At 41.1% G+C, this 27772-nt stretch overlaps 2 protein-coding genes across 4 annotated transcripts in view; one reads left to right on the top strand and one right to left on the bottom strand.

Annotated features, from left to right (window-relative positions):
• The window catches only part of RBKS (ribokinase), a gene marked incomplete at its 5' end in the record, with an annotated part of 74027 nt that overhangs the window by 27987 nt on the left and 18268 nt on the right, over positions 1-27772 (top strand). For all 3 annotated transcript variants that reach the window (XM_082851634.1, XM_082851636.1, XM_082851635.1), the window contains 2 exons: positions 7905-7996; positions 13375-13563. In XM_082851634.1, the coding sequence (XP_082707760.1) occupies positions 7905-7996; positions 13375-13563 (281 nt within the window). The remainder of the gene's footprint in view (positions 1-7904; positions 7997-13374; positions 13564-27772) is intronic.
• Positions 23435-27772, bottom strand: part of MRPL33 (mitochondrial ribosomal protein L33) — a 33145-nt gene continuing 28807 nt past the window's right edge. Inside the window, exons 6-7 of the transcript XR_014326640.1 lie at positions 26028-26252; positions 23435-23609 (exon numbers count right to left, since the gene is read on the bottom strand). The gene's annotated coding sequence lies outside the window, so the exon portion shown is untranslated. The remainder of the gene's footprint in view (positions 23610-26027; positions 26253-27772) is intronic.

Genomic DNA, 27772 nt, shown 5'->3' with positions numbered 1-27772 from the left:
TACACATTTGTCCTTCTTTCTGTAAAAGCTTTTATCACTGTCTCAGTGAAAGTTAACCTTTCAAGTTAAGCAAAGCCATACTTTTTCTGCAGTAAAATATTCTTTCTCCCATCTGTGAGATTCACTGTCTTCCTGTAGTTCTCGATAATGTTAGAAAACCTTAAAAATAGTGAAAAAATAAGATGAGTAGCATTTCTGATATTTTGAAATACAAATCTCCAATCTAGTTAGCAGAAATAATTCAGGTAGTAACTAGAATCTTTGAAGCAGCCCATTGTCCAAGATACACTCTAAGTAGTAGAATGAGTTCCATTCTGACAAGCAGAGGTTAAGCTGCAGGTCATGTATAATCACTGCCCAGGTACATTTGGGTAAATATCTCAAGGAACTGAAGATTTGTTCTTTCTCCTTTTTGTAAAACTTTATTGTCTTTTCTATAAACAACAAAAGATTATTTATATGTAATATTTTCTTTGTTGTCAGTGTCCTTTAAGCAGCTTTTTGTTTTGTTTGATCTTTGACTTTGGAAATTTTCAAACACACAAAAGCAGGCAGAATTGTATAAGGAAACCCATCACCCAGCTTCAACAGTCATCGACTCGTGGCTAATCTTGATTCATCTGTTCTCCCACCCACTCCCCTTCTCTCAACCCCAGCACATAACCAACCTTTTAAAACTCCAGATAGTTTCTTTCTGTTTGCTTCTTTTTTACCACCGACTAGTGGGGAAAGTGTCTTCTGAGTTAGAATCCCATTTCTGTTCCTTGTTAGCTTTGTGGTCTTAGCAGAATTATCTGATTTTTCTGAGCCTTGTCTGTTAAATGCATACAGAAATACTCCCCTACAGAATTGGTCTAAGAATGAAATAAAATATGATGCCAAGAATGGTGTAGTACTTCTCAGTAAACACCAATTTTCTTTTCTCTTTCACGTCTCTCTTTAAATTAAAATTAGGATAATATCCTGATCTCAGCACTCTTTGGTCAAAAAAATCAAAATAAAAAGTAGCCACTCTAAGACAGTGGCTTCTCCTTGATATTGTGGCCATAGTTCTGTGAATTATACTAAGAAGGAAATAGGGAGAGAACCACATTGACTTTTCCAGATAAAACTTTCTCATCAAGATACAAAACCAAAAAAAAGAAGAAAAAGAACAGTAAGTGTGTGTATGTATCTGTGTGTTTATATAAGTGATTCTCTCAAAGTGTATAGTGTTCTACATAGCAATAAATGGAAAATAAGTTACTGAAATGATTTTGTGGAGAATTTTAAAATGTATGTCCTGATTTAACAAATTTCCTCTTGGCAAAACAACATGCTGTGGCAAATTCTCACTGACATTTAATGTATTTTTAATGGACTCGAAGCTGTCAGAAAGAATTTTAAGCCAAAACCCATTTGGTTACATTTTCTCAGGGTGTCACAGATAAAGTCTAAGGCTTATGGTGAGCATTCTCTGCAATGACTGCACTCATCGTAATCAGGTGATGTGAGTACACCGTGCCACTTCATTCATGCTCCTGTCTTTCCTTGTACAGGTCAAAGTATATTCTCATGGAACTTCTTTTTTTCCTACTGTCCCTTGCTTCTCAGAGATGACTGTTCCCTCTGTCCTAGTCTAATGGCCTGTCACCTACCCATCTTGTGGCAGAGAGAAAGGTACAGGAACCACAGTTGAGGAGCTAACCTCTCACAGGTGAGGCTAGAGTTACCCGGAGGGACAGGCAGCCTGACTCGGGCTGTCATTTGTGTGTGTGTGGGTGTCCAGCAATGCCTCCTCCATCACCTGCCAGGAAGTTCTTCTAGTCGAGGAGCTGGAGGATCTGGGGCATCAGGAATGGGTGGGGGTAGGTGATGGAGGGCCAAAGATCACCTAGCCTACTTCACATTGTTACTGAGAGCCAGCATGCCTAAGTAGTGATTCTGCATGATCTTTCTTATATAGTAATATTGGAAGTAGTAATTCCTGCACTTATATGTACTTTACAGTTTATAAAGCACTTTCATATATATTTGATCCTCAGAAAAACCTTATGACAAAAATATGGCAGGCATTCTTCTCCCAGATTGAAGGCGAGAAGACAGACTCGGAGAGGTTAAGTAATTAGCTCAACCAAGGTCACTGTAGAAACCAGGATTCCAGACTCCAAGACCCAAGTTCTGTATCCTAGAGCACATTTTAAGTAAAGAAACTGCCACATCCCATTGATATCAAGGAACTGAGCCTTCATGAAGAGTATCTCTAGAAAAGTGAAATCCATGAATTGTAACAATGCCCAACATGTAGCCTAAGCTTTGAGTGTTATTACTGCTCCAGTCACAGAGACAAGACCCTAGAGTGTTCTCAGCAATGTGTCCCCTATCTGCAAATGCCCATGCACACAGGAGCCTCTGTCTAGAACTCAACTGGTCCCCATTTGGTAGTTACCAGTCAGACACAGCTTAGATTTTATACTATGAGTGGTGTGTGTGTGTGTGTGTGTTTGAATTTAATGCATCTTCATTCTCACCTGAGAGAAGAGTGGTATAATGAAAGGAGCACTGATTTGGGAGTCATGAAGTACGGCTTTGAATTCAGAATCAATCACTTACCAAATAGGGGTCCTCATGCAAGTAAGTCAGTTCCTTGCACTGAGCCTCATTTTATTCTGTGAAACAAGGGAATTGGACTGAGAGCCCTCACAGTTCCTCAGTGTCACAATGTGAGAATGGGCTGATCACAGAGCAGGCCCAGCAGAGCATAAAGACCTGTTGAGTGCTGAGTGTCCTGTCCATTACCCCACAAGGCTGCATATGTGCTAATCAGCATTATTCCATCTACAAGGAAGATGGTAAAATCCATGTCATCATCATCATCTATGGGTTTATTATCACAACTCCCTTATCTATATACTTATCTGTGTACTTACAAGCAGTGACGTTTGAATTAAACACATTGTATAACTCGATTATGTATCAGTTGTTAAAATACAGAGGAAAAGACCCCCCGCCTTCATCTTTGAATATACTTTCTCAGAAATCGCTCTCTTTACCAAAATGAAAGCATTGGTTTTAAACAGCACCTGCAACACCAAAAATGACTTGGGAGCCCTCTACAGCCCCCTCCTCTCTAGGTCACAGTGGTGTGAGGTAGGCCCACGGCAGAGCTGGTGGTACAGCTGCTTGTGATGAAATTATGCCTGTTGGTTCTGGTCTTTATATCCATTTCAAAGCAAATGGGACATTACAGGAACAATTATAAATTGAGATTGTAAGATCGCCAAGATTAAACTCTAGGTAGGATACAAAATATCTTTTAATGACACTTTAGTCCTTTTCCATTTGGCAAACAGAATTTCTTGGCTGGCCACCTTGACTTTCACAATAACATGGTCCAGCACATAGCCCAAGCTTTGGATGTTTTTGATGGTCAAGTCACAGAGAAGAACCTCTAGAGTGGGAGACTACCAAGCCAGTGTTTTGGGTAGCCCAACCTTCCTATGGTTTCTTTACTTAGAGTGATTTTCTTCCCCTGTTTCTCTGAGCTCGTTATTAGGGCCTTCTTAACTGTCCAGCCCCCTGCCCTCCATGGTGACATCATTAAGAGCTTCCACCTCATTTTCCTGTCTTTGCGCCTGTACAATTGCCTCCCTGGGCCTCACCAGTTCCTCACTGACATTATTGCACCAGCCATTGACATGCTGTTAAGACAACTGGGAGTTTAGTCCGTCATACGTTGTAATGAATAATAATTACTGTTGGGTGCTGTCAGTCACCTCTGCAACTCCAAGTTACCCCATGGTACATCCTGTGTTCTCTAGTTTTGCATGGTTCCAGGATGACATCAGTTTTTTTTTTCATCTTGACTATTACAAATTTGCATTCTTCTTTGATGAACTACATCTACTAGTTCTTCACTTTTTTTTCATCATGGTGAAGTATTCATGCTTATTTATGGTAGCATGAGCCAAAGAGACTCCTTTCTTTATGGTATTTTCACTTTTCCCCTAAATTTAGTTATTAGACTCTAAGCCTATGTATCCAGTTTCTTTTGGTAAGAATGCTTTCCCTTGGTAAGATACAGGCAAATAAGATTTGCTTGATTTTTATACAGTATTTACAGTCAAATTAAATTGTAGAATTTCTCAATCCAGCAGTTGTTGCTTAAAATTCAATGTCACTGTTTCTTTAAAATTTGTTTTTGGGACTTCCCTGGTGATGCAGTGGTTAAGAATCCTCCTGCCAATGCAAGGGATACGGGTTCGAGCACTGGTCTGGTAAGATCCCACATGCTATGGAGCAACTAAGCCCATGTGCCACAACTACTGAGCCTGCGCTCTACAGCCAGCGAGCCACAAATACTGAGCCCACATGCCACAACTACTGAAGCCCACGCACCAAGAGCCCATGCTCCTCAACAAGAGAAGCCACTGCAATGAGAAGCCTGTGCACCACAATGAGGAGTAGCCCCTGCTTGCCACAACTAGAGAAAGCCCATGTACAGCAACTAAGACCCAGCACAGCCAAAAATAAATAAATAAAATATTTTTTTAATTTGTTTTTATTGTGAAAAATTTCAAGTATGGTAAACTCATATATACTCTCATTTAGCTTCAACAATTATCAACACTTGGCCAATCTTGTTTCATCTATACCCCAACTTATTACTCCCATCCCCCATTGCAACCTTGGATTATTTTGAAGCAAAACCCAGACATTACATCATTTCACTCACAGTGTACTCATTTTTTCCATTACATCATTTCACTCACAGTGTACTCATTTTTTCTTTTTTTTAATCTGTTGTGTATCTATACACTAGCAATTCTTTTTTTTTAATTAATGAATTTATTTATTAATTTTTGGCTGCGTTGGGTCTTTGTTGCCACACGCCGGCTTTCTCTAGTTGCAGCAAACGGGGGCTACTCTTTGTTGCGGTGCACAGGCTTCACATTGCGGTGGCTTCTCTTGTTGCGGAGCACAGGCTCTAAGCACGCGAGCTTCAGTAGTTGTGGCACACAGGCTTAGTTGCTCCGTGGCATGTGAGATCTTCCCGGACCAGGGATTGAACCCGTGTCCCCTGCATTGGCAGGCAGATTCTTAACCACTGTGCCACCAGGGAAGCCCATGTACTCGTTTTTTGATGTGAGATATTATATATATTTTAAGAATTATGTCTTTGCATGATGTATAGCAGTTAATCTGTGGTCAGATTTATTCTCAGCCTTTTGTAACTACGCACTTATTAGTTTAGTGAGTAACCTCTCAGACTTTTCTATGTAAGTGTATAAATGTAAATACACATATAGTTATGTTTTATTTGTTTTGTTCAAAGTGAGGGAGATCCTACCATAGACTTTATTATAAAACTGCCTTTTTCACTTATAAATAAATTATAGAAGTCTTTATGTGGCAAAACAGAGATCTGCTTCATTCTTTTGAACAGCAGCAGGGCATTCCATTGGATGTATGTGTCATAATTTTTTATCAACTCTGATAGATACTTAGGTTTCTTTTGGTTTTTTTTCTGTTACAAGCAGAGCTGAATGAGCATCACTGTACTTCATCTTTGCAGGCCTGTGTATGTCTGTAGGACAGGGTTAGAAAAGGAATTGCTGGATCAAGGATCTTTTAGGATAAAATGGAACTTTTATAAGAAGAATGGCTCTACCCTATTGTTGCATACTGATAGCTTGCTCTAACTTGTGCTCAGAGCTGCTGAGCGCAGCTTTGAGGATCAAATTAGGTGAGCAATGGTGTTTCAATTTAATGCTTGAGGAAAATAGGGAACAACATATTTATTTTGAAAACCTAAAAAGTAAATGGGTGTCTTAGAATGCTGGGCAATGATGGCTTTTATGCATAATTGACATCTCTGAGACCTTGCAGAAGCAGGAAAACCAATGAGAGAGATTTTTGCCAGGCTAAAAACTCCATCAGAAGGCAGAAGAGATGGGTGGACAGGCGGGGGTGTTGGGCTATGGGTAAAGGACAATATAATAACAGTAATAATCCTTTATTTTTGTACAACACTTCATAGTTTACACAGGGCTCTTACATCCATGTTCTAATTTAAGCCTCACAATAACCCTGTGCAAAAATATGAGCAGCCAAAAATATACCATAGAATTTCTGTGGGTGGACATTCTGGATTCTAAAATAATGAAAATATGGGAATAGTCTTAGCCTATAAACCACTGGACGAGACCCACTGACTGAACCAAAATGTTAAGTAAGACCAAAGAAGGTGCAGCAGTAGATTAGCTAGCCTCCCCAGGCAGAAGTAGTGGACAGCTTCCACTAGTCACATGCTGATACACATCTCCCTAGGAATGTGGAATGCATCAGCGCCAAACTAGCCATGGAAGAGCCACGTGGAGAACTTGTCAATGTGCATGCTCACTGACCTTACCCCCAGAGATTCTGATTCAGTGGGTTTGAGGTGGAGCCCAGAAGTCAGGCATCTTAATAAGCTATCCTAGTGAGGCTGATATGCAGCCAAGTTGGTGAACCACTGTTCTAGAAGAGTCTCTGGGGACTGCAGCTAGAGAGTTTTACTCTATGAGTCTATAGTAAATTAAGGTTACTAAACACACATAAGTCAGTGGACCTGGGTAGAAGAAAGAAGACCAACCAATCTAGTTGGGTACTCTGGTGGATAAGTGTTTTGACATAGGGAGAGCTTCCTATGAATATAAGTTCTAAATACTTAAAAAAAACAATTTACAAAGTTCCAGAACAAAGGCTGTTTTTAAATATTGTGAATTGCCATGGGGGGCTTGTGTTGCTATGGACAAAGTCCTGGCCTAGAGAGGCAACCACTTTAGAAACGACCAAACCCTGGACTTCAAGCTGGAGGACCCTGGGTAGGGACCCAGCTTAACCATCTCCCAGTGTTAGGACCTTAGACTGACCTCATCTCTCTGAGGTTCACTTTCCTCCTCTGAAAAATGTACTTCTTCTAACACTGCAATGGCCGTGACATTCTTATTTTTCCTCTTTCTGCTGTCCCCATCCATCCTCCTCTTGTAGTCTGAGCTAGCTCTTAGCCTCTGATTAAATTTCTCCTCCTTTATCAACCTTTCCTTTACGTTCCCAGATTGCCCACAGAAGCCAAGACTATAAGCTTTTGTGTGAATGTGTATGTTTGCATGAGTAAGTGCAACATATTTGGAAGACATACATAGGTGTTCAAAACGTGGATATGTACATGAACTTCCTACTTACCATTCTTAGCAGGAAATTTTTAAGCTCTTCATTGTTTCCTTTCTATCATCTCTTTTTTACTTTCCTGGAAAATGGATTTATGAACTAGCCTTGCATCTAAGCACTCACAGTAACCCACAAAAATGTTCACCAGCCTGCATGTTCACATTTATACATGTCCTTCCATGCCACAACATTCAAATTTTTCTTTAATGTTCTTGTTGTCCTTTGCCATAACTTTGTAATCACCTTAGTTGTAAATATTGATGCTTGCCCTTGAAGCTGAAATGTTGTAAAGTAAAAAGTAGAGCAAATGGACATAACAAGGAATTGCTACTAGGCTATCACAGAGATTGAGGATCCAGACTTTTCTACATCTGTAACTAAGTTGATTTTTTTTTTTTTTTTTTTGCCGTACATGGGCCTCTCAGTGTTGTGGCCTCTCCCGTTGCGGAGCACAGGCTCTGGACGCTCAGGCTCAGCGGCCATGGCTCACAGGCTCAGCCGCTCCGCGGCATGTGGGATCTTCCCGGACCGGGGCACGAACCCGTGTCCCCTGCATCAGCAGGTGGACTCTCAACCACTGCGCCACCAGGGAAGCCCTGATTTTTAATCTAATGGAGAAAATGGTTGTACTTGGGGATTTCCCTTACTCAATGTCCATAAATGCACCATGTTAAAAACGATAACCACTGAACCCCTTTTTCACTCCTTTGTAGTAAAAACACTGTTCAACCCAGCGCCTGCCATTGCTGACCTAGACCCCCAGTTCTACACTCTCTCAGATGTGTTCTGCTGCAATGAAAGTGAGGTAAGGATGGAAGGTTTTGCTCATTCCTTGAGAAACCAAAAGACTCATGTACGTGGATAAAGCAAAGAATCAGGACTTACCTCATCAACTTGATTGCATGTGAATTCTTGGGCATAATGAAAACAGATTTTTTTGGATGACTGGGATGTAGAAAAAAGGAAACTAGTGAGTCCTAGAAGAAAAAGGATTCCCTGAGTCATACCCATAATTGGGCATTTATCAAACCTCAGCTAATTTTAGTCCCCACCCTGCCCTCATACTATTAGTTTCTGTTTTCTTTTTTAATCATTCCATATTGTATGGACTAATTACTGTTAATATTAGAGTTGCCAGAGATAGCAAACAAAAATACAGGATGCCCAGTTAAACTTGAATTTCAGGTAAATAAGGAATAATATACTAAACATACCATAAAATTATTTGTTGTTTATCTGAAAGTCAAGTATAACTGAGAGTCCTATGTTTTATCAAGCAGTGCTAACTAATGTACAACACTGGAGCATTTGCATTCTGTTGTGAAGACCCTGTGATTGCACTGGTGGACAGACAGAGGTTCTCCATTGATGCCATGGGAAGCCCTGGTGGCCTCTCTGTTAGGGGAGCACCGTCTCAGTCCACCTGACGGTCATAATGTATATATCTGCATAAAATCTCTATCAATATATTCATATCGTGCCATTCTAAAGCATTTTAGGAAGAAAATTTCAATATTTTCCCTCTTATAGGCCAAACAGTATTAGACCAGCACTCTCCTCCAACACTGGGAGGTAAGACATATTATACAATGCAACATACAGAGAAAGAAAGTTTATAATTAACGAACTATTAGTTTTTTATTTGGTGCAAAGGCTGAATGAAGGTTTCTAGGATTTCCTGACCTGCCTTTTTATTAACTTCATCTCTCAGAACATAAAGGAAATAAGAAAGAAGACTGCAACAAGGAAGCTAATTTTAAGAAGCCACAATAGGTTATGCAATATTTTTGAGCAACCACCATGGCCAGGCATTGTGCTAGGAAACAGGAATTGCTGGAGAGAATGACCATTTCACAATAAGAAGTTAGATTACCCTCCATGCCAAACTGGCTTAGATTTCCCTGCTATATACTTACAGAGCATCTCTAATGATTCTTCAAACACTCATCACAGCTTGGACTGCTTGTTCAATACCTCTGTCTTCTCCTGGGAAAGAACAGACATCTCTTATTCACTATTGTATCCCAATGGCTATCTATTGCTGTATAATAAACTACCCCCAAATCTAGTAGCTTACAACAACAGGAATTATTTATTGTCTGTCATGGTATCTGTGCATCAGGAATTGAGACAGGACACAGTATGGCTTGTTTCTCCTCTACGATATCTGGGGTCTCATCTGGAAGACTCAAAGACTGGAATCACCTGAACCTTCTTTCACTCACATGCCTGCTAGTTGATGCTGGCCATTGGCCAGAACACTTACACATGGCTTCTGCTTGTGGCCTGGGCTTCCTCACCATATGGAAGCTAGGTTCCAACAAGATACAGTCTCCTGAGAAGGGGTGAGGGAGAGAGAGTGCAAGAGCCTGGCAGAAGACATGGTGGCTTTTATGACTTAGCTTTGGAAGTCACACAGCATCTCTTCTGGCCCACTCTATTGATTGACGTAGGAAAGTCCACCCTGGTACCCCACCTCTCAATAGAAGGTTGTCATTGTCACAGTGTGAAAAGAGCATGTATGATGTGATATATATTGATAGTTATCTTTAGAAATTATCATCTGTTATATTGTACTCTGCACAGAGTTGGCACGTAGTAAATGCTTATTGAATGAATGAATAAATGAATGAACTCTGGTCTTTAAGGAAACTGATCTCAAAGGGAACTCTATTCAATACTCTGTGATGACCTATATGGGAATAGAATCTAAAACATAGTGGATATATGTATATGTGTGGCTGATTCACTTTGCTGTACAGCAGAAACTAACACAGCATTGTGAATCAACTATACTCCAATAAAAATTAATTTTAAAAAACTTAATAGAAAAAAGAAAAATTTTTAAAGCTTAACATTCTCATAGATGACTTCTCATCATGATAACAATGTAAATTCATGCTTTAAGATATTCCCTCTGTGCCACACACAAACCATTGATATATAAATACTAAAAGAGACAATGAAAATATACTCACAAGCTCAAAAACAAGATAAATAACTCCACAGATCAGAAATGGAACAGAATCACAGAGATTCAGCCTTGGGTGTGCTGTACTCCAGTCCCAGAAGCTGGCATAGGTGTGTGGAAGTTTGCCTCCCATGGGTAATGGGCACTGAAAGTGTGCCACTCATGGGAGACTGGAGCAGTGCCCAGGCTAGAAACCAGAGATGCTGGGCTAAGGCTTCCCTGCTAAGGAAAAAGAGTGGAAGAAGCTGCTATGCCTGCTGCTTGAGGCTATAACATACAGAAAGCTCCCAACCTGCAGAGACAGGAGGACAGAGAGCCTGCCTCTGATCAGGAAGAAAACCAAGCCAACTGATGACTTAGTGACTGGATTGGCAGTTAGTGCCAGTACCCCCCAGAACAGGAACTCTCTGTTGCCGACCTAACACCTGGCTCTGGTTTAGAGACCCTTGGGGACCTAGTGGATGCACCTGTAAAACCACTAGAAAGGCAGGGATAAACCTGATTGGAGTGAAATGTGCAGACTCTCCAACTCACTGCGAGCAGAGTGAGCCTGCAGATGAAGAAATGTACTGCTGCTAGAGATCCAGCAAAATCAACAATCTGAAGAGAAATTTGCCCAAGATGAAATTCAAATAATAAAACAATGCAAAAAGACTTTAAAATAAGTATGATTAAGATTCTCATTCTTTAAAAAAGGAGAAGAAATTGTGAAAGAAAAACAGAATCAAAGCAACAGTCTGTGAATATGAAAACCAACCAATTAGAAGTCCTGATAATGAAAAAGTCATTGAAAAAATTTTAAAGCACTCATTAGAAAGATAAACATCAGACACGAACTGAAAGAGAATCTTGATCAATTCACCTGGAGGTAGAAAACTCAATTCACCTAGAAAATAGCATGGAAAGAAAAGTAGTTTCAACTGTTAAAGAGGAAGTTAGCAGCTTGAGAGGCTTCAACATGTGTCAAATTGGAATGAAGGAAGAAGAGAACGGAGGGAACTGAAGAGAAGCTATGTTAGAGGGAAAACTGCAAGGTGTTTTCTAGAACTGAGAAAAGGCATGAGCTCTCAAAAGATCAGAAGTGTGTTAAAAGTACCGCATAAGATAAATAAATATAACTTTCTGCTAACATACATTTTAGTGGAACTGCATAAAATCAAGGGGTTTAATAAAGATAAAAATATTTTTAAATAGCCAGAGGAAAAAGGATTACATGCTTGTAAAAGGGGAAAATGGAAAAAACCAAAGTGTCCATGAAAAAGAAAACAGATTTTGTTTAAACTGTAGCATATATCTGCAGTATGGAATACAGTGCAGTTTTTTTTTAGAAAGCTACATATATCAACACAAATTTTAAAATGTTAAGGTGAGGGCTTCCCTGGTGGCACAGTGGTTGGGAGTCCGCCTGCCGATGCAGGGGACATGAGTTCGAGCCCTGGTCTGGGAAGATCCCACATGCCGCAGAGCAACAAGCCTGTGCACCACACGCAACGAAGAGTAGCCCCTGCTTGCTGCAACCTGAGAAAGCCCGTGTGCAGCAACAAAGACCCAACGCAGCCAAAAATAAATAATAATTTTAAAAAAAAAAATGTTAAGGTGAAAAGTACAATGCTAAATAATATATATGGAAGATATCATTTAACTTCTTTAAAGAAAACTATTGGAAGCAAATAAAGTAAAATTTAATAAAGTAAAATGTATTAAAGGTGGGTGGTAGGTACATGAGTGTGCATTATTTTTCATGTTCAAGATTTTTCATTAAAGAATAGCTGTTTAAAACGTTTTTAAAAACCAGAAGAAATTGATATTTCTGAAAATAAACTATCCAACTCAACACAAATATCCCAGTAATGAAGATCAATGCAAAACTTATAAAAAGAAAAAAGAAAGTGGCCTCACAGTATAACCCACACAGACTGAAAGAGAGGGTCTATGGAAAAGATGGTAAGGGCGGGGCTGGGGGGTACATGGTCAAGTTAACAAAACACATGCTCCTGGGAAGACTGACACCAAGAATGAGCAGACACTGTGGGATGATTTACAGGCACCAAGAAGGGTTAGTCTGGGCACATTCAGAGCAAGCACAGGAAGGGATATACCCATTCTTAGGAAGAGATAGTATGTGATTAAACTGTATTAGAGAAAAGACAAAATTTGGTTATAAGCTTTCTAAGTCAAAAAGTATCATATAATTCATCTAGTCCAGTGAATTTTCAGCTGCCAATCCCAGAACCATAAAGGTTCCCTGGAGATGCTGGGCGGGTACCTGGGGGATGAGGAAGCAGGGCTGCAGCCCCTCACCCCTACTTCATCCAGAGGATTTTTTTATATTCTAGGAGGAAACTACTGATCCTGTCCAAGCCCTACATTTTACAGACTTTATGTGACTTGGGGAAGTTTCCAGAGTTAGTGAGTAGTGGAGGTCTCTGAACATCAGCACATTGCTTTTTCTGCTGTATATCAGAGCCTCTCCTACTCTGCTTCCATTTGCTCAAGCAAAAGAAAAGAAATGAGTGGTCTGCAAACTAGTAATATGCAAAAGGCATTATGGCCCAAGAGAAGCCTAAAAGAATTTAAGTGTGAAATTTATGGGTATGATTTATACCAAAAATCATTGGCAGTGGCCCCTTCCTTTCTTCTTTTCCTCCCTCCTCACTTCCCTTATTTCTTTTGTAAAACTCTCTTTGTTCCTCCTTACTCTTTACTATGAAAATCATCACAAATAAGGAAAAGCTGAATGGGCAATACAGTGAATACTCATATCCTCTCCACCAAAAAAGTTGTTAACATTTTGCTGCACTGGCTTCCCCTCTCCCCTGGGTGTATTTATTTTTGTTTTGGTTGAATTATTTGAAAGTTGCAGGCATGATCCCTCACCCCTAAATACTTCAGCTTGCATCTCCTAAGAGGAACCACAATACCATTATCACACCTAGGAAAATTATCAGTAATTCTATACTGTCATCTGATATTCAGGCCACATTCAAATTTCCCCAGTTGTCCCAAGAATGTCTTTTATAGCTTTTTTGTTGTCATTGTTATTATTGTTTTATTTTATTTATTTTCCTGAGCCAGTATCTACCAAAGTTCCCCACTGCATTGGTTGTTATGAAAAAGAAGGGAGACATCGCCTAGAAAAACAGATCTAATCTAGAAGGAGACCCAGTTACTTATTCTCACCACAGTTTCTTTTCTTTTTGTATGTATTTCAGGCTGAGATTCTGACCAGCCTTGAGGTCAGTAGCCCCTCGGATGCTGGGAAGGCTACGTTGGTGCTCATGGAAAGGGGCTGCCAGGTTGTAATCATCACCTTAGGTGCTGAAGGATGTGTGATGATGTCACAGAAAGAACCTGTCCCAAAGCACATTCCCACAGAGAACGTCAAGGCTGTGGATACTACGGTAGGTTTTTCAATTTCAGAATCCTTTTTGTCCCTTGAAAACCGTCATTTAGTAACTAAGATACTGCACCTGAATTTCTGGATCATGCGGTAGAGGCCCTTAGAGGTAATATGGGGGAAGCGGACAATCAGGCAGGAGAACTGTATCTTAAACTTTTCTAACCCACTGTAGGACTTTATACAAGTCACTTAACCTCTCTGAGTCAGTTTTCTCATCCATAAAATTGGAATATCAGTAAAATTATAACCATATTACCTATATTCATTCATTCATTAAATAAGTATTTATTAAATACCTATTATATGCCAGTCATATATTAGGTGCATATATATAGTGATGAACAAGACAAAGTCTCTGCCCTCATGGGGCCTAGAGTTTAAACAATAAACACATCGCTGGGTCTTACAAGCCTCTTGTGTGGAATGAAATCACAAGGACCACTGGTTATTATATTGTAGTAATAATAGCATTACTACATGCTTACTGTGTCTCTTTCACATACCTCTCATTTAATCTTTACAACAACCATATGAGGCAGGTACTATTATTATCCTCATTTTACAGATTTAGAAACTTGCTCTAGATCCTAATGTAAGGAAGTAGCAGAGCTGGAGGTTCAAAACTAAGACACTTGTGTGAGGTGCTATGTTAAGCACAAGCAGGTTAAGTGGACAAGTCACGGCTACAGAGCAGGGATGAAAAGGAAACAAGTTAGAAAAAGGCTCAGGGTTCCTCTAAAGCTGGGGAAATAAAAATTATTTGCTTATGGCCTAGACTAGAAAAGTAAGTAAACATCAAGGACAAGAAATTAGAGTTGAGGAAGAATAAAAATTTTAGGGTTTTTACCTATAAGAAACTGACATATTATTATTTATAAAATATGTTTATTTCTTTGCTTAGAAAAGACTTTAAAATGTGGGTCATTTATCAAAAAAAGAAGCCTAAGGGCATCTGATGAAGTTTTAGTTAAGAATATGCATTGAAATAGATAAGTGCAAAGAATGCTTTATTACATGAAATTACATCCTGATTGCCTTTGTGTGTGTGTGTGTGTGTGTGTGTGTCTTTTTTTTTTTAAGTTACTTACTTATTTATTTGGCTGCATTGGGTCTCCATTGCTGCATGCAGGCTTACCCTAGTTGAGGCGAGCGGGGGGCTACTCTTCGTTGCAGTGCGTGGGCTTCTTGCTGCGGTGGCTTCTCTTGTTGTGAAGCACGCGCTCTAGGCGCATGGGCTTCAGTAGTTGTGGCACACAGGTTTAGTTGCTCCATGGCATATGGGATCTTCCCGGCCCAGGGCTCGAACACGTGTTCCCTGCATTGGCAGGCAGATTCTTAACCACTGCACCACCAGGGAAGCCCCTGATTGCCTTTTAAAATGTGTTTTATCAGGAATTTGATAAATTATACTTGGCGATGTTATTCTCATCATATTTATTTATTTCTGAAACCATTAGTTTTTCTGTTTTGTCAAGGACAGTAACCTGAATTTGAGAGATTCCTTATTAGTTCTGAAGTCAATCCTGCATTAGACTAAAACTATTCCAGGTCCTGAACTAAAGCAGAAGAGTTTGTTCTTCTTTTGCTAAAAATAAAACGAAGGGTCCTCACGAAGCTATTGGACCTCTGTGACTGCCCAGAAGTGGCTCAGCCTCTGCTTTCAAAGTCTGTGTCAGTCACGACTCCTTTTGCTCATAAGCACCAGGAACACAACTCAAACGGCTTACACAGAACAAGGGATTTATTTGGTGCACATAAGTGGAAGGTTCGAAGGTACGGCAGAATGCAGAAGCTAAACCGTGTCACGAAGACTCGCTTGCTCACGCTCTCCCTGTCAGCTCTGCTTGCCTTTTGGTGGGCTTTGAGCTCAGACAGGTGCCCTCCAGGTGGTGGTCCCTGGCAGCACCCTAATCACACTGTGCCTCACATCATGCCCCCATCCCCAGTGTCAAATAAAAATCAAAGAACTCTCATAAGAGGATGGGAAATGGATACTGATCAGAGTAAAACCACCCATGCCCACCACAGAACACTCATGTAGAAACGCACTGCTTGGGCATAGGATTAAATGATGGAGAAACTGGCCTTGGAACTGTTCAAATTTGAATCAGTAGTAATAATCCTCAATAATTTCATGCTGAAGGATTGGATTTCACAGATCATGACGGATTATAACTTTGAGCATCTTATGTACAGCGATGTGCACCAAGGAGGTTTTCACACTTTGCTGATACAGTTTTGTGCTCTTTCATTTGGTTCCTTAGCACTTGCAGTTAATTTCTAGGTTTCAGGAAAGGTGAAACAGTGAGAGTTCAGAGAGAACAGATTGCTTAATGCTTGGAGGCAGGAGAGAGAAAATGGGATCGGGAAGATCAGGACGCTGGATCGGGATCAGCAGGTTTTTTCTGTAAAGGGCCAGATGGTAAAGTTTTAGGCTTTACAGGCCATATGCATACATGCTTTGCTACAAATACTCAGCTCTACCGTGGTAGCATGAAAGCATCCATAAACAATTTTGTATGCTATTGAAATTAAGATAGTATTAATCTAAACTAGATTAAGGTGTTAATTGGAATCACCAGTGCAATCACTAAGAAAAGAACCAAAAAAACAAAACACCTAAAAGAAACAAGACGATTAAAATGGTACACTAGAAAATATTTAACAAAAACAAGACGGTAATGGAGGAATAGAGGAATAAAGAAGCTACTGGAAGATATGCTATTGTAAACTGGGATAAAACTAAGACAGGAAGATATGAGATCCAGGAAACAGGTGATGCAACTTAAGAGAGAAGTCAGTGACGATGAAGGAAAGTTCCAGGACAATAGCTATGCAGGAAGCCCATTCCCCGTCAGTTCAGATTAAAGCAGGAGCATGGCGGGCTCTGGAAGGAACGTCTCCCAGAAACAAAAAAGAAAAAAGGAAAAAGAAAGCAATAGTGGAATATCCAGATATCCAGTGTGTTTGAATATGCACAAAGATTTTTAGCTCTTGTAGAATTTGAGGATGAAGTAGTAATTAATATGTAGAAAACTGAGGAAATTTTTAAAAAAAGCAAATTTTTTCCTCTAGGTCATCTGGAATCTAAGGGGAAAAGGTATGGTTAAGTAAATATAAATTTTGTACACCACATGGCTATGAATGCATAGTCATAACAATGTAAGTGCCAATTATTGATTTAACCAAAAATAGAGATTATAATCATACTGTGAAAATGGAAAGATAAAGTGAGTGTGTATTTGTGTGCACATAGGGGAAGATAAGAGAATTAAATGCTCATCTTCCATTGTTGGAATTCAAGAGATAATACCTAAAACAGATTTTTTAAAAAGACAACAGTATAAGCATACTACCAGAAATAGAAGATAAAATCAGAAGAAACCAGTAAAAGAATTTAAAGTATTTGCCTCATAGAAATAGGAGTGGAGAGGGATGGGCCATTTACACTTTAAGCTTTGTCTTTTTAAACTATGAATACAGATGGCTTCGATTTTTTTTTTTTTAAGGCAAAACACAATGAGATACCATTTCACACCCACTAGAATGGCTATAATCAAAAACAGATACTGTTGACTAGGATGTGGAGAAATCAGAACCCTCAAACACTGCTGATAGGAATGTAAGATGGTACAGCCACTTTGGAAAATGCTCTGGAAGTGCTTCAAAAAGTTAAATTTAGAGTTACAACAGACTCAGCACTTCTACTTCCAGGTATATAGCCAAGAGAAATTAAAAAAACATATGTTACACAAAACCTTATACACAAATGTTCACACAGCATTATTCATAATAGCCCCAAATTGAAAACAAACCAAATTTTCATCAACAGATAAATGGAGAAACAAATTGTGGTATATACATATGATAGAACATTATTCAGCCATAAAAAGGAATACTGATACATGATATGGCATGGATGAACATCCAAAACATTATACTAGGTGAAAGAAGTCGGACATAAAAGGCCACATACTGTATGCTTCTATTTATATGAAATATCCAGAGTAGGTAAATCTATCGAAACAGAAAGTAAATTGACAGCAGAGGCTGGAGAGAGGGTAGAATGAGGAGTGACTGCTAATGTACACAGGGTTCCTCTTTGGGGTGATGAAAATGTCCTAGAATTAGATAGTGGTGATGGTTGTACAACCTTGTAGATATACTCAGAACCACTGAATTGTGCACTTTTTTAAGGGTGAATTTTAGGGTATGTGTATGATATCTCAATTGAGAAGACAAAGGACAAACAAAAACAACAAAAAGGCACTTCACTAATGAGTGGATACTCTCTAGATAAAGAATCTTCTACTTAATTGCTGTACTGAATCTACTGACTGGGCACTTAACATCCCCCCAGTGGAACCGAGGTGACACAGGAAACAAGGGTAGTTATTTTCTGGGTGTAGTCTCCCTCAGCTTTTTCATGCTGTCTTTCTCCTCTCATCCAGCACTCATTATTAAAATTCTTGCCTGTCCTGCACACAACTGTTCAGCTTCTTCATAAGTCTGGTAAAGAGGAGCTAATTCACCTGGTGAGTGAGGAACTCCCAGGGAGGCATTTTCTTCTGAACAGATGGGCTCCTTCCCTTTCCTGTCAGGAGGGTGTCACTTGCTCTCAGGCAGTTTGTAACCTTCTCTCTTTTCTCCTCCTCATCCCTTATGATGTTACACCTTCACAAAACAATCCTGCTGTGCAACCTAAATATAGCCAGTTTTTATTTGCCAATCATACTGGCATGGATGGTGGAAACCTCTTTAGTTAGTTGGCACGTTGGCCACTGGAGACAGCCTGCCCTAGCGGGAGCCATCGCCTGCTCTACGCTGTGCCTCTGCAGACTGCTATATCCAGTTTTGCCTCAGTGTTAATAGTTGGATATATCGCCTCTATTTTTACATCTGTTTTTCCCCTTGTACTAAAGTGAGATGGTGGCAGTAGCTGCAGATGTCCTCGGCTCAGTTTGGAAGACATGACAGATGTGTCTCTTCTCCCATCTCTGGCGCTTATGTCCTCACTCAAGTCCTTGCAACCTGAAGGTCAGGGGCTTTGCCTTCTTGTGTCCATGACTGCACTGAATATTCGCTCCATAGTCAGAGTTACACACATATAAGCATGGTGACACTTTAGGATTACTGTGATAGTGTGATATATTGTAACCTTAATTATCCTTGGCCTATAAGCTCTGTAAAATTCCTGATTTATAAATTTCCTCATGTAAATGGTTAAGTCCTAAAGTCTACATTGACACTCTTAATTTCAAGAATTCAGCCCCTAAGCTAAATCTGTCTTCTCAAGAATCACTCACTTTGTAATAAATCATCATAATTCAGGATATGTAAAGCCAGAGTAATCAAAGGCAAGGGGCAGGGGGGACTCATCGTCCCTATTTTTTATTCCTCTTTCTTTCTATCCATTGCATTTGAGTCCTGTAGTATTCACGGTTATTGGTGAGGCATGAGGCAGCATCAGCCCAGCTGCATGGATGTCCCCAAGGGACAACTTGGGGCTGGAGAAGCAGCTCCAAACTAGAGACTGCACCAGTAGGAAGTGGAATCATTTCAGTCCCAGTTGGCGTGGAAGCACTCATGAGGGCAGGGTGATTGCTGGGGCTGGTGGATTACCCACAGTTTTCCAAGGTAACTCCTCCTTGGTGTATTCCCCCCATCCTGGGGTCTGGCCTTCTGCCATCCAGGCTGCTCACAAGCATAGGCTCCCATTAATCCACTTCTGAGGTACCATCCAGAATGACAGTTCAGTCATCCAACATCCGAAGGGCCATTATTTCCATCTTGGTGTGACATTCTCCCCAGCCTACACCCTCTTCCCATCCCCAGCCACCTGGCCACTGGAAAGCCAAACTAATTTTGTCAGATGTTAAGTAGAACGATTGAATTTAGGTGCTCTCAAAAGATGTTTCTCAACTCCGGCAAACTCACACACTGTTTCCTGCTGAGCCACAGTCTTGCTGAGAGGACTGAGTACTTACCAGGTCTCCCATGGCACTGCCAGAGGTAGTCTTTGTGACACTCCTTAAACTGTGGTTCCCCAGCAAACCATTCTTTCTTTCTCCCACCTCCTTCTTTCTGATCAACATGTACATTCCTTGCATTTGTTAATAATTGGTGGAGTTGCTGAGGGGACTTTGTAGCTCAGTAGCCATTTTGTCCTTGAATAGAGATTTTGCACATTTCTGTCCAGAAGCTTCTGTTATAGCCAAAATGTTTGAGTGCCCCTCACTGTTGATTGCCAATACTTCAGAAAGGGTTGGGCCATAAAATACAGTGGGTAAAGAATGATAGAATCTTCGGTGCTAAAGAGGTAACTATAAAATAATAAGACTAACTGTATCTCCATATCAATTTATTATCCAAGAAGTGACTGTTGTTTCCTTCAAATTTTGACTTAGGAGAATTAAGTATATACTGATACTGCCAATACTCAAAGTACCTTGCGAAATGCTCTTTTAGAATTGCTTTGAGAGCCTTCATCACCATTACCCCACCACTCTATTATTTTTTTTACTTTCTACTCATGAAATTAATACATGGTTAGTGTTCAAGAGGAGAAAAGAGCAGACAACACAGAAAGGTATAAAAAAGTCCGGGGCCTCCCTGGTGGCGCAGTGGTTGAGAGTCCGCCTGCCGATGCAGGGGACGCAGGTTCGTGCCTCGGTCCGGGAAGATCCCACATGCCGCAGAGCAGCTGGGCCCGTGAGCCATGGCCGCTGAGCCTGCATGTCTGGAGCCTGTGCTCCGCAAGGGGAGAGGTCACAACAGTGAGAGGCCCATGTACCGCAAAAAAAAAAAAAAAGTCAGATATTCATGATCCTATCACTTAGATGTAACCACTGTTAACATTTTAGTGTAAATCCGCCTAGATTTTTCTACGCATAATTTTGAGTATCTGTACTCTGGAATATCTGTTAACAGCAAACTTGAATATTTGCAACAGCAGAGCATTAACGTGCGTCATTATGGGAAGGCTCTACATCCCCAAAAATAAATGAAACATTTCCTTAGAATAAAGTAAGTAGGCAATTCACTGAAGAAGAAATACGAAAGATAAAGAAATGAGACACTGTTCAACCCTACAAGAAATTAGGAATATGCAAATCAAAGTAACAGTGAGATTCCCTTCATTGCCCATCAGGTCAACAAAAAATAAAGATTGATAATGTCAAAGTCCAAACAAATTGGAAAAACACATGCTCTCATATAGTTCTGGTGGGAGTATAAATTCATAGAATGTTTTTGGAAGGTAATTTGACAATACCAATTTTTAAAATATGTTTTCCCTTTGACCCAGTATATCTCTTTCTAAGAATCTGTCCTACAGAAGTGTTCACATACATAAATATTTGTACAAGAATGTTTATTTCAGCTTTGTTTGTAATAACCAAAAAATCGATTAGACAGGTCTACATAATCATCAGTAGGAGAAGGTCAAATGATAATAGTATGATGCCATTGATTTAAAAATAAAATAAAATAAGCCTAGCTATCTGTAAGTAAAAGTATAATTTAAAATCCAAAACAAACAAAACCACCAAACTTTCCCATTACTCATGGGAAGGGGAACAGGATGGGGGATAGGAAAGTGTTGAAAAGGAGGACCTCTGCATTCTGCTCCATATTCTTCTGAATTGTTTGCATTTTTCCATAAACCTGTATTTTTCACATATTACTTTGAAATTTGGAGTAAAGATGATTTGGGGACATAGCAAAAAACTATTTGGAGCCACATCTAGCAAGTAAGATAGGTGATATCCTTTCTCAAAGGGCAAACTGGGCATTATTTTCACAAAGGAGCCAAATTAGCCACTGTTCACTCTTGATCTCATAAAGAACCTCTCAAGCTTTCCCAAATCTCTATATGTGGAGGCTGAGTAGCCCTTTGACTTAGGATGACCTCTGAATGGAGAGTCCTGATGCCAAAGAAATAGATCCACATGGCTTTCAGATCCACAGCACTTCAGCCTCTGTAAATCTGGATATTTCACTACACAATTTTGACAGTTTTTTTCTTAATCTTTCTAAAGAAAAAATTTCCCTCAAAAACATGTTATTTTATACAGTTTCCTTTGGAAATATCAGAATAAATGTCAAAGCTGCACTGTTTCTGTTCATCACTCAAATGCACGGCAGGTCTTCAGAGAAACTTCACTCACGTTCAAGTTTTCTTTCTGAATGAGTCTGTTGATATATCTCGGTTTAACTCTTAAACCCTCATTCTCTCAACTGATAACAGAATGAATGATCTAGACTTTGGCTTTGCCACATTTCTTGGTCTTTGGCTAATGAATGACCTGGAGGAGCTATAAAAGGGGCCAGGCTGTAGGAGATGCCTCATGTTGAGGTACTTAATATTTCATGTACTTCATCGTACATATACCTCTGATTTGAAACAGACCTGAATGGAAGGGCTCATGAGGGATGGAGGAACATATGTAACACAAGCCCTTGGACTGAATTGTGCTCCCCCTAAAAGTTATATGTTGAAGCCCTAACCCCCAAAGTTACTGTATTTGGAGATAGGACCTATCAGGAGGTAATTAAGATTAAATGAGGTTATAAGGGTGAAGCCCTGATCCCAGTAGGATTAGCATCCTTATAAGAAGAGACAGCAGAGAGTTCAGTCTCTCTGTATGTGCATTCAAAAAGTTCATGGGAGCACATAGCAAGGCGGTGGCCTCCTGCAAGCCAGGAGAAGAGGCCTCAGAATGAAACTTATCTTGCCAGCACCTCGATCTTGGACTTCTAGCCTCCAGAACTGTGAGGAATACATTTCTGTTGTTTAAGCCACCTAGTCTGTGGTATTTTGTTATGGTGGCCCAAGTAGACTAACATATGCAAGAAAGCAAATCAGCATGCTTCAGAAGTGACCTAAAGTGAATGCTGGAAAATCAGCTGTTCTGTGAGAAAATAAGCTGAGGCAAACTAACAGGATCAGCCTAAATCACCTTTTTAGTGAAATATCTCAAGAGTTTTTCGTATGGTTCAACTGTAATCATTGGTCCTGGTGGCTAAGGGCAGATGATGTCCTGGGTTCTAATCCTGATTTAACTAATAACTAGCAGACAGTTTGGGGCAAATGACTCATTATGTTTGGGGCTCAGGTTGTGCATCCAAACATGATGTGTCTGGAGTGGGTGATCTCTGAGTCATCTTCAACCTCTGAAATTCCTTGATTCTTACAGATTCTTGGGGACATAAGGATCCTTTGGCTAATAATGAAAAGCAGGGCACTACTCTAGGCCAGGCATTGTGCTGGACTCTTTATGCATTTTCTCACACACTCAGAACAACCCTGCAAGACAGGCTAATGCCCACTTTAGAGAGGAGGAAGTTATACCCCCAAAGGTAAACAACCTGCCCAGAGTCATCCAGCTGGTAAATCGGCAGAGCCAGGAATTGGTTCTAGGTCTGTCTGCCTGTCTGCCTGACCCTGACATCCGTGTCCTCCTTACCACACCCTCTTGATTTGGTGGCAGTCTGCCTAGCGTCCAGTCTCTTCTATTTGGCATTCCAGCACTGACTCCTTGCCACTTGTCATGCTATAAGGCTTCTGTAAGTTGCTCCATTTCTCTAGATTTTCAGAAGCTTCCACTCTTGCTTTGTGCAGTACAGTGCAGCCTCACTTAAATGCAGTAACTCATATATAGTCTAAGAACAGTGCCTGGCTCATGTAAGCACTCAGTACATCTTAGCGCTCATTAGTAGGTCCCCATGTGCCTAAATGTTCACTTTACCTGGATATCTGTGGGGAGGTGGGGCGGTGGCATAACCAGGTAGCACGTACCAGGAGCTTGCACTACTCACCATCACACAGGGTGGATATGACCTTGGCTCTGTACATTACTGGAGAGAAACCCAGGTCCCACTGCCATTCAACTCCAGCACCTTCCTGTACAGGGCAAGGAGCAGGACTGCACGGGTGGCAATGTGGCGGGATGGTGCCAGGCCAGATACCAAAGATCCAGGCACAGATCACTTCATTCATTCTTGTCTTTAAATGATCAAGGAGGAGAGGTGCACCACTCCTGGAGTCTGTAACAAAAATATCTTTTCATTAAACTTCTTTAAGTAAGGGTCTGAACCGCTAACTAGAGAGGCTAAGGAAAATGTAATTCTTCTTTTTTTGATCTTCCCAAACTAGTTCTCCAGTTTAAGGAAAGAAAAAACACTACTCTTTCGCTGCCTAGCAAACTCCTACCCATCCTCAAGGTCCAGCTCAGAGTGTTATTTTTGGGCAACCCCAATGCTTAATACAGTGCTTGGCACATAATAACAGGTCCTCCTGAAATAACGAAGAGTTCCAGTTCCTTCTGGGAAAATAACTAGTATGTGTGTTACAGTCACTTAGCCTCACTGAGCTCCAGTGTTCTCAGGGCACTAGAAGATCTACAGGATTCCTTATAGTCCTTCAGTGCCACACTGAATGTGCCAAGGGAAACAATCAATCTCAGATACAAATGCTCTTTTTTAATGATTTGCAAACAAAATAATTACCCAGTTTCCCATTTTTTTTTACAGTTGTTCACAGTATTTTTATTTGTAATATTTACAAATAGTTAATTTGTAAAACAAAAAATAACCTAAATGTCCATCCAAGTGAATGGATAAAACAATTGTGCTATGTCCGTACAATGGAACACTACTCAACAATAAAAAGGAATTAACTATTTATACAGCAATAAAATAGATGAATTCAAAATAATTACACCGAGCAGAAGGAGCCAGACAATAAAGAGTACGTATATCATGATTCCATTTATATAACAGTCTAGGAAACACAAATTTACCTATAATGAACAGAAGCAAGCCAGTGACTGCCTAGGGACGGAGCAGGATTGGGGGAGGAAGCTTTGGATTACAAAGGGTCACATAGGCACTTTTACCCAGTTTCCCATTTTAAAACATATCCTAGGATTGTTTTCCCTGGAGTCATAGAAAGGCGAGGCCAGAAAAAAAAGAAAAGAAAAGAAAATTTACAGAGGGTAAATGACACCTCTGAAATTGGCATCATAGAATAAAGAAAATCCATATCCAAATGAGGCTCTGAAATAGCCATCTTTTTTTTTTTTTTTGGCTGCATTGGGTCTTCGTTGCTGCACACGGGCTTTCTCTAGTTGTGGCGAGCAGGGGTACTCTTTATTGCGGTGCATGGGCTTCTCATTGCAGTGGCTTCTCTTGTTGCCGAGCACAGGCTCTAGGTGCACAGGCTTCAGTAGTTGTGGCACGTGGGCTCAGTAGTTGTGGCTCATGGGCTCTAGAGCGCAGGCTCAGTAGTTGTGGCGCACAGGCTTAGTTGCTCCGCGGCATGTGGGATCTTCCCGGACCAGGGCTCGAACCCGTGTCCCCTGCACTGGCAGGCGGATTCTTAACCACTGCACCACCAGGGAAGCCCTGAAATAGCCATCTAAAACTTAGGAATGATACCAATAAATGGGCATGATGTCTGTGCAAGGTCTGCTGACTCTGGCTGCCAGAAAGGATGACGATGACAAAAAGAAGTTCACTAACTATCAAAAAAAAAAAAAAAAGGACAGAGGACAAGGTAATTGCTAAAGAGACTGATCGACAAGGCACAAGACATCTGTCATGCCGGGGGGCATATTAACTCTATTACATTACTTCCACATCAGCAGATCACCTCAATTACCAGCTAATCAGGCAGAATTAAACATTTTAAATTATCTTTCTTAATCCTGCATGTGATTATTTGAAAACCCAGGGCTCTAAAAATCTAATTGTAACTGCTTACCAGAAATGTCATCTTCACTTTGAGGAACTGAAGCAGGGCCAGATACAAGACTGGTTTTTTTCCGTTTTCCTAAAGTACCGTCCCATGGCCAGAACTGGACTTGCATGTATATCTGCCTAGTGCCGGGCATATTAGGGGCTCCCAAGGGGACCTGGCCCTGCTTCAGAACTCATAATGGCCAGAGACCAAAAGAAGAGCAATGGGAGGGGAGAAGGGGGGCGTGTGGGTGGAGAGAGGATGGAGAGGAAAAAACAACTGTTAAAACCTTAGCTAGAGACTTCCCTGGTGGCGCAGTAAAGAATCCGCCTGCCAATGCAGGGGACTCGGGTTCGAGCCCTGCTCCAGGAAGATTCCCACATGCTGTGGAGCAGCTATGTTCGTGTGCCACAACTACAGAGCCTGCACTCTAGAGCCCACGAGCCACAACTACTGAGCCCGCGTGCCTAGAGCCCGTGCTCCATGGCAAGAGAAGGCACTGCAATGAGAAGCCCACACACTGCAATTAAGAGTAGCCCCCGCTTGCTGCAACTAGAGGAAGTCCACGCGCAGCAACAAAGACCCAACGCAGCCAAAAAATAAACCTTAGCAAACGTCAGGAGAGCAAAATCTAGATTTAGAGTGTTCTGTAGGCCTAGAAGGCACAGGAAACAGTCCCTCTCCCAGTAAGAAGGGATGGTATGAGGTTGTGGGAGATTGCTTACCCATCTACAGTTAAGACTTCTGAGCTTCCTACGCTTAAGCTCCTCTTCTTCCCACTCCTTCAGTGTCCTGAACATCAGTGTGATGACGTGGCAGTGAGCTGGTAGTCTACTCCTTGCCCATCTTCCTAGGATGCTGCAATAGTGTCCTCAGGATCAGAGCTGCCAGGACTGTACTGTAGGTCTCCTAAGTGGTTTCCATTGCATGAAGATGATTCTTGGGTAGGCCTAGAATTATATGGAGGTGAAAAAACGTTTGGAGTCAAAGTGTAGAGCCCCGTGAGTTAGAGCCTTGCCCGCTGCCCTCAGTGCCCATTGCTGCTGATAGAGGTGGACAAGGAAGTGAGAAAACAGCTGTGTGGGTCATAGCTTGCTGAACATCTGCCTGCCCTTTGCGTGAAAGTATGAGTATGTGTGTGTTAGGTTAGTGGTGTGTGTACTTTGTGTATTTTCAGTGTGGATAATGTGTGCTCCATGTGAATGATCTATGAGTGGCATGAATGCCATGTGTTCGTGTGTGCATATGTGGGTGAGTAAATGTACAACAGGGGGACAGAGTTTAAAGGGCTAACTAGTCACTCTCACTTTCCTCCTCCTACTTGCATTCCTTTAAAATCTACAGGAGGGTGCCATATGATGGGACAACCCCTGAAAAAGCTATGTGATTTGGGACCAGAAGTTAGGTGAAGTACATCTTCCTAAAAGATTCTCTAAAAACAGGAAGTTTGGGGCTTCCCTGGTGGCACAGTGGTTGAGAGTCTGCCTGCCGATGCAGGGGACACGGGTTCGTGCCCTGGTCCGGGAGGATCCCACATGCCGCGGAGCGGCTAGGCCCGTGAGCCATGGCCGCTGAGCCTGCGCGTCCGGAGCCTGTGCTCCGCAACAGGAGAGGCCACAGCAGTGAGAGGCCCGCAAACCGCAAAAAAAAAAAAAAAAAAAAACAGGAAGTTTTATATCCTTTTCCATCCTTGGTCAAAACAAACCAAAACTGGGAAAAGGAAGATCATGGTTACATTTGCTAGATGACTTCCCTATGACTGTCCTGTTCCCAGTTAGGAAAATCCTCTTTACTGAGACTTCAACTTTTAGGTTTAGCATGTGGGAATGTAATTAGAAACACGTTTGGACAGAAGAATAGTAATATTTTGTAAGAATTTCTCTTGATCTTTGCCATTCTGAAGTTTTACTGCAGTGAATTCAGATCTGAATTTATTCTTATTTATACTGCTCATGACTCTTTCTTCCTCTTGAATCTCAGTATTTGTGTTTTGCATCAATTCTGAAAAATCCTCAACCATTCTCTCTTTTATTACTACCTCTCCTCTATTTTCTCAATCCTCTCCTTCTGGAACCCCTATAAGGTATATTTTAGACCTTCTGTTTTCCATATCTTATATCTTTTAAAATTACTAGAGGGGCTTCCCTGGTGGCGCAATGGTTAAGAATCCACCTGCCAGTGCAGGGGACAAGGGTTCGAGCCCTGGTCTGGGAAGATCCCACATGCTGTGGAGCAACTAAGCCCATGCACCACAACTACTGAGTCTGTGCTCTAGAGCCCATGAGCCGCAACTACTGAGCCCGTGAGCCAGAACTACTGAGCCCGCGTGCCGCAACTACTGAGCCCGTGTGCCACAACTACTGACACCCGCGCACCTAAGAGCCTGTGCTCTGCAACAAGAGAAGCCACCACAATGAGAAGCCTGTGCACTACAACAAAGAGTAGCTCCCACTCGCTGCAACCAGAGAAA

Source organism: Leucopleurus acutus, assembly GCF_964270905.1.
Source record: "Leucopleurus acutus genome assembly, chromosome: 12".
Lineage (NCBI taxonomy): Eukaryota > Metazoa > Chordata > Mammalia > Artiodactyla > Delphinidae > Leucopleurus > Leucopleurus acutus.
The sequence above is the reverse complement of the archived record's forward strand: the minus strand, read 5'-3'. Positions and strand labels throughout refer to the sequence as shown.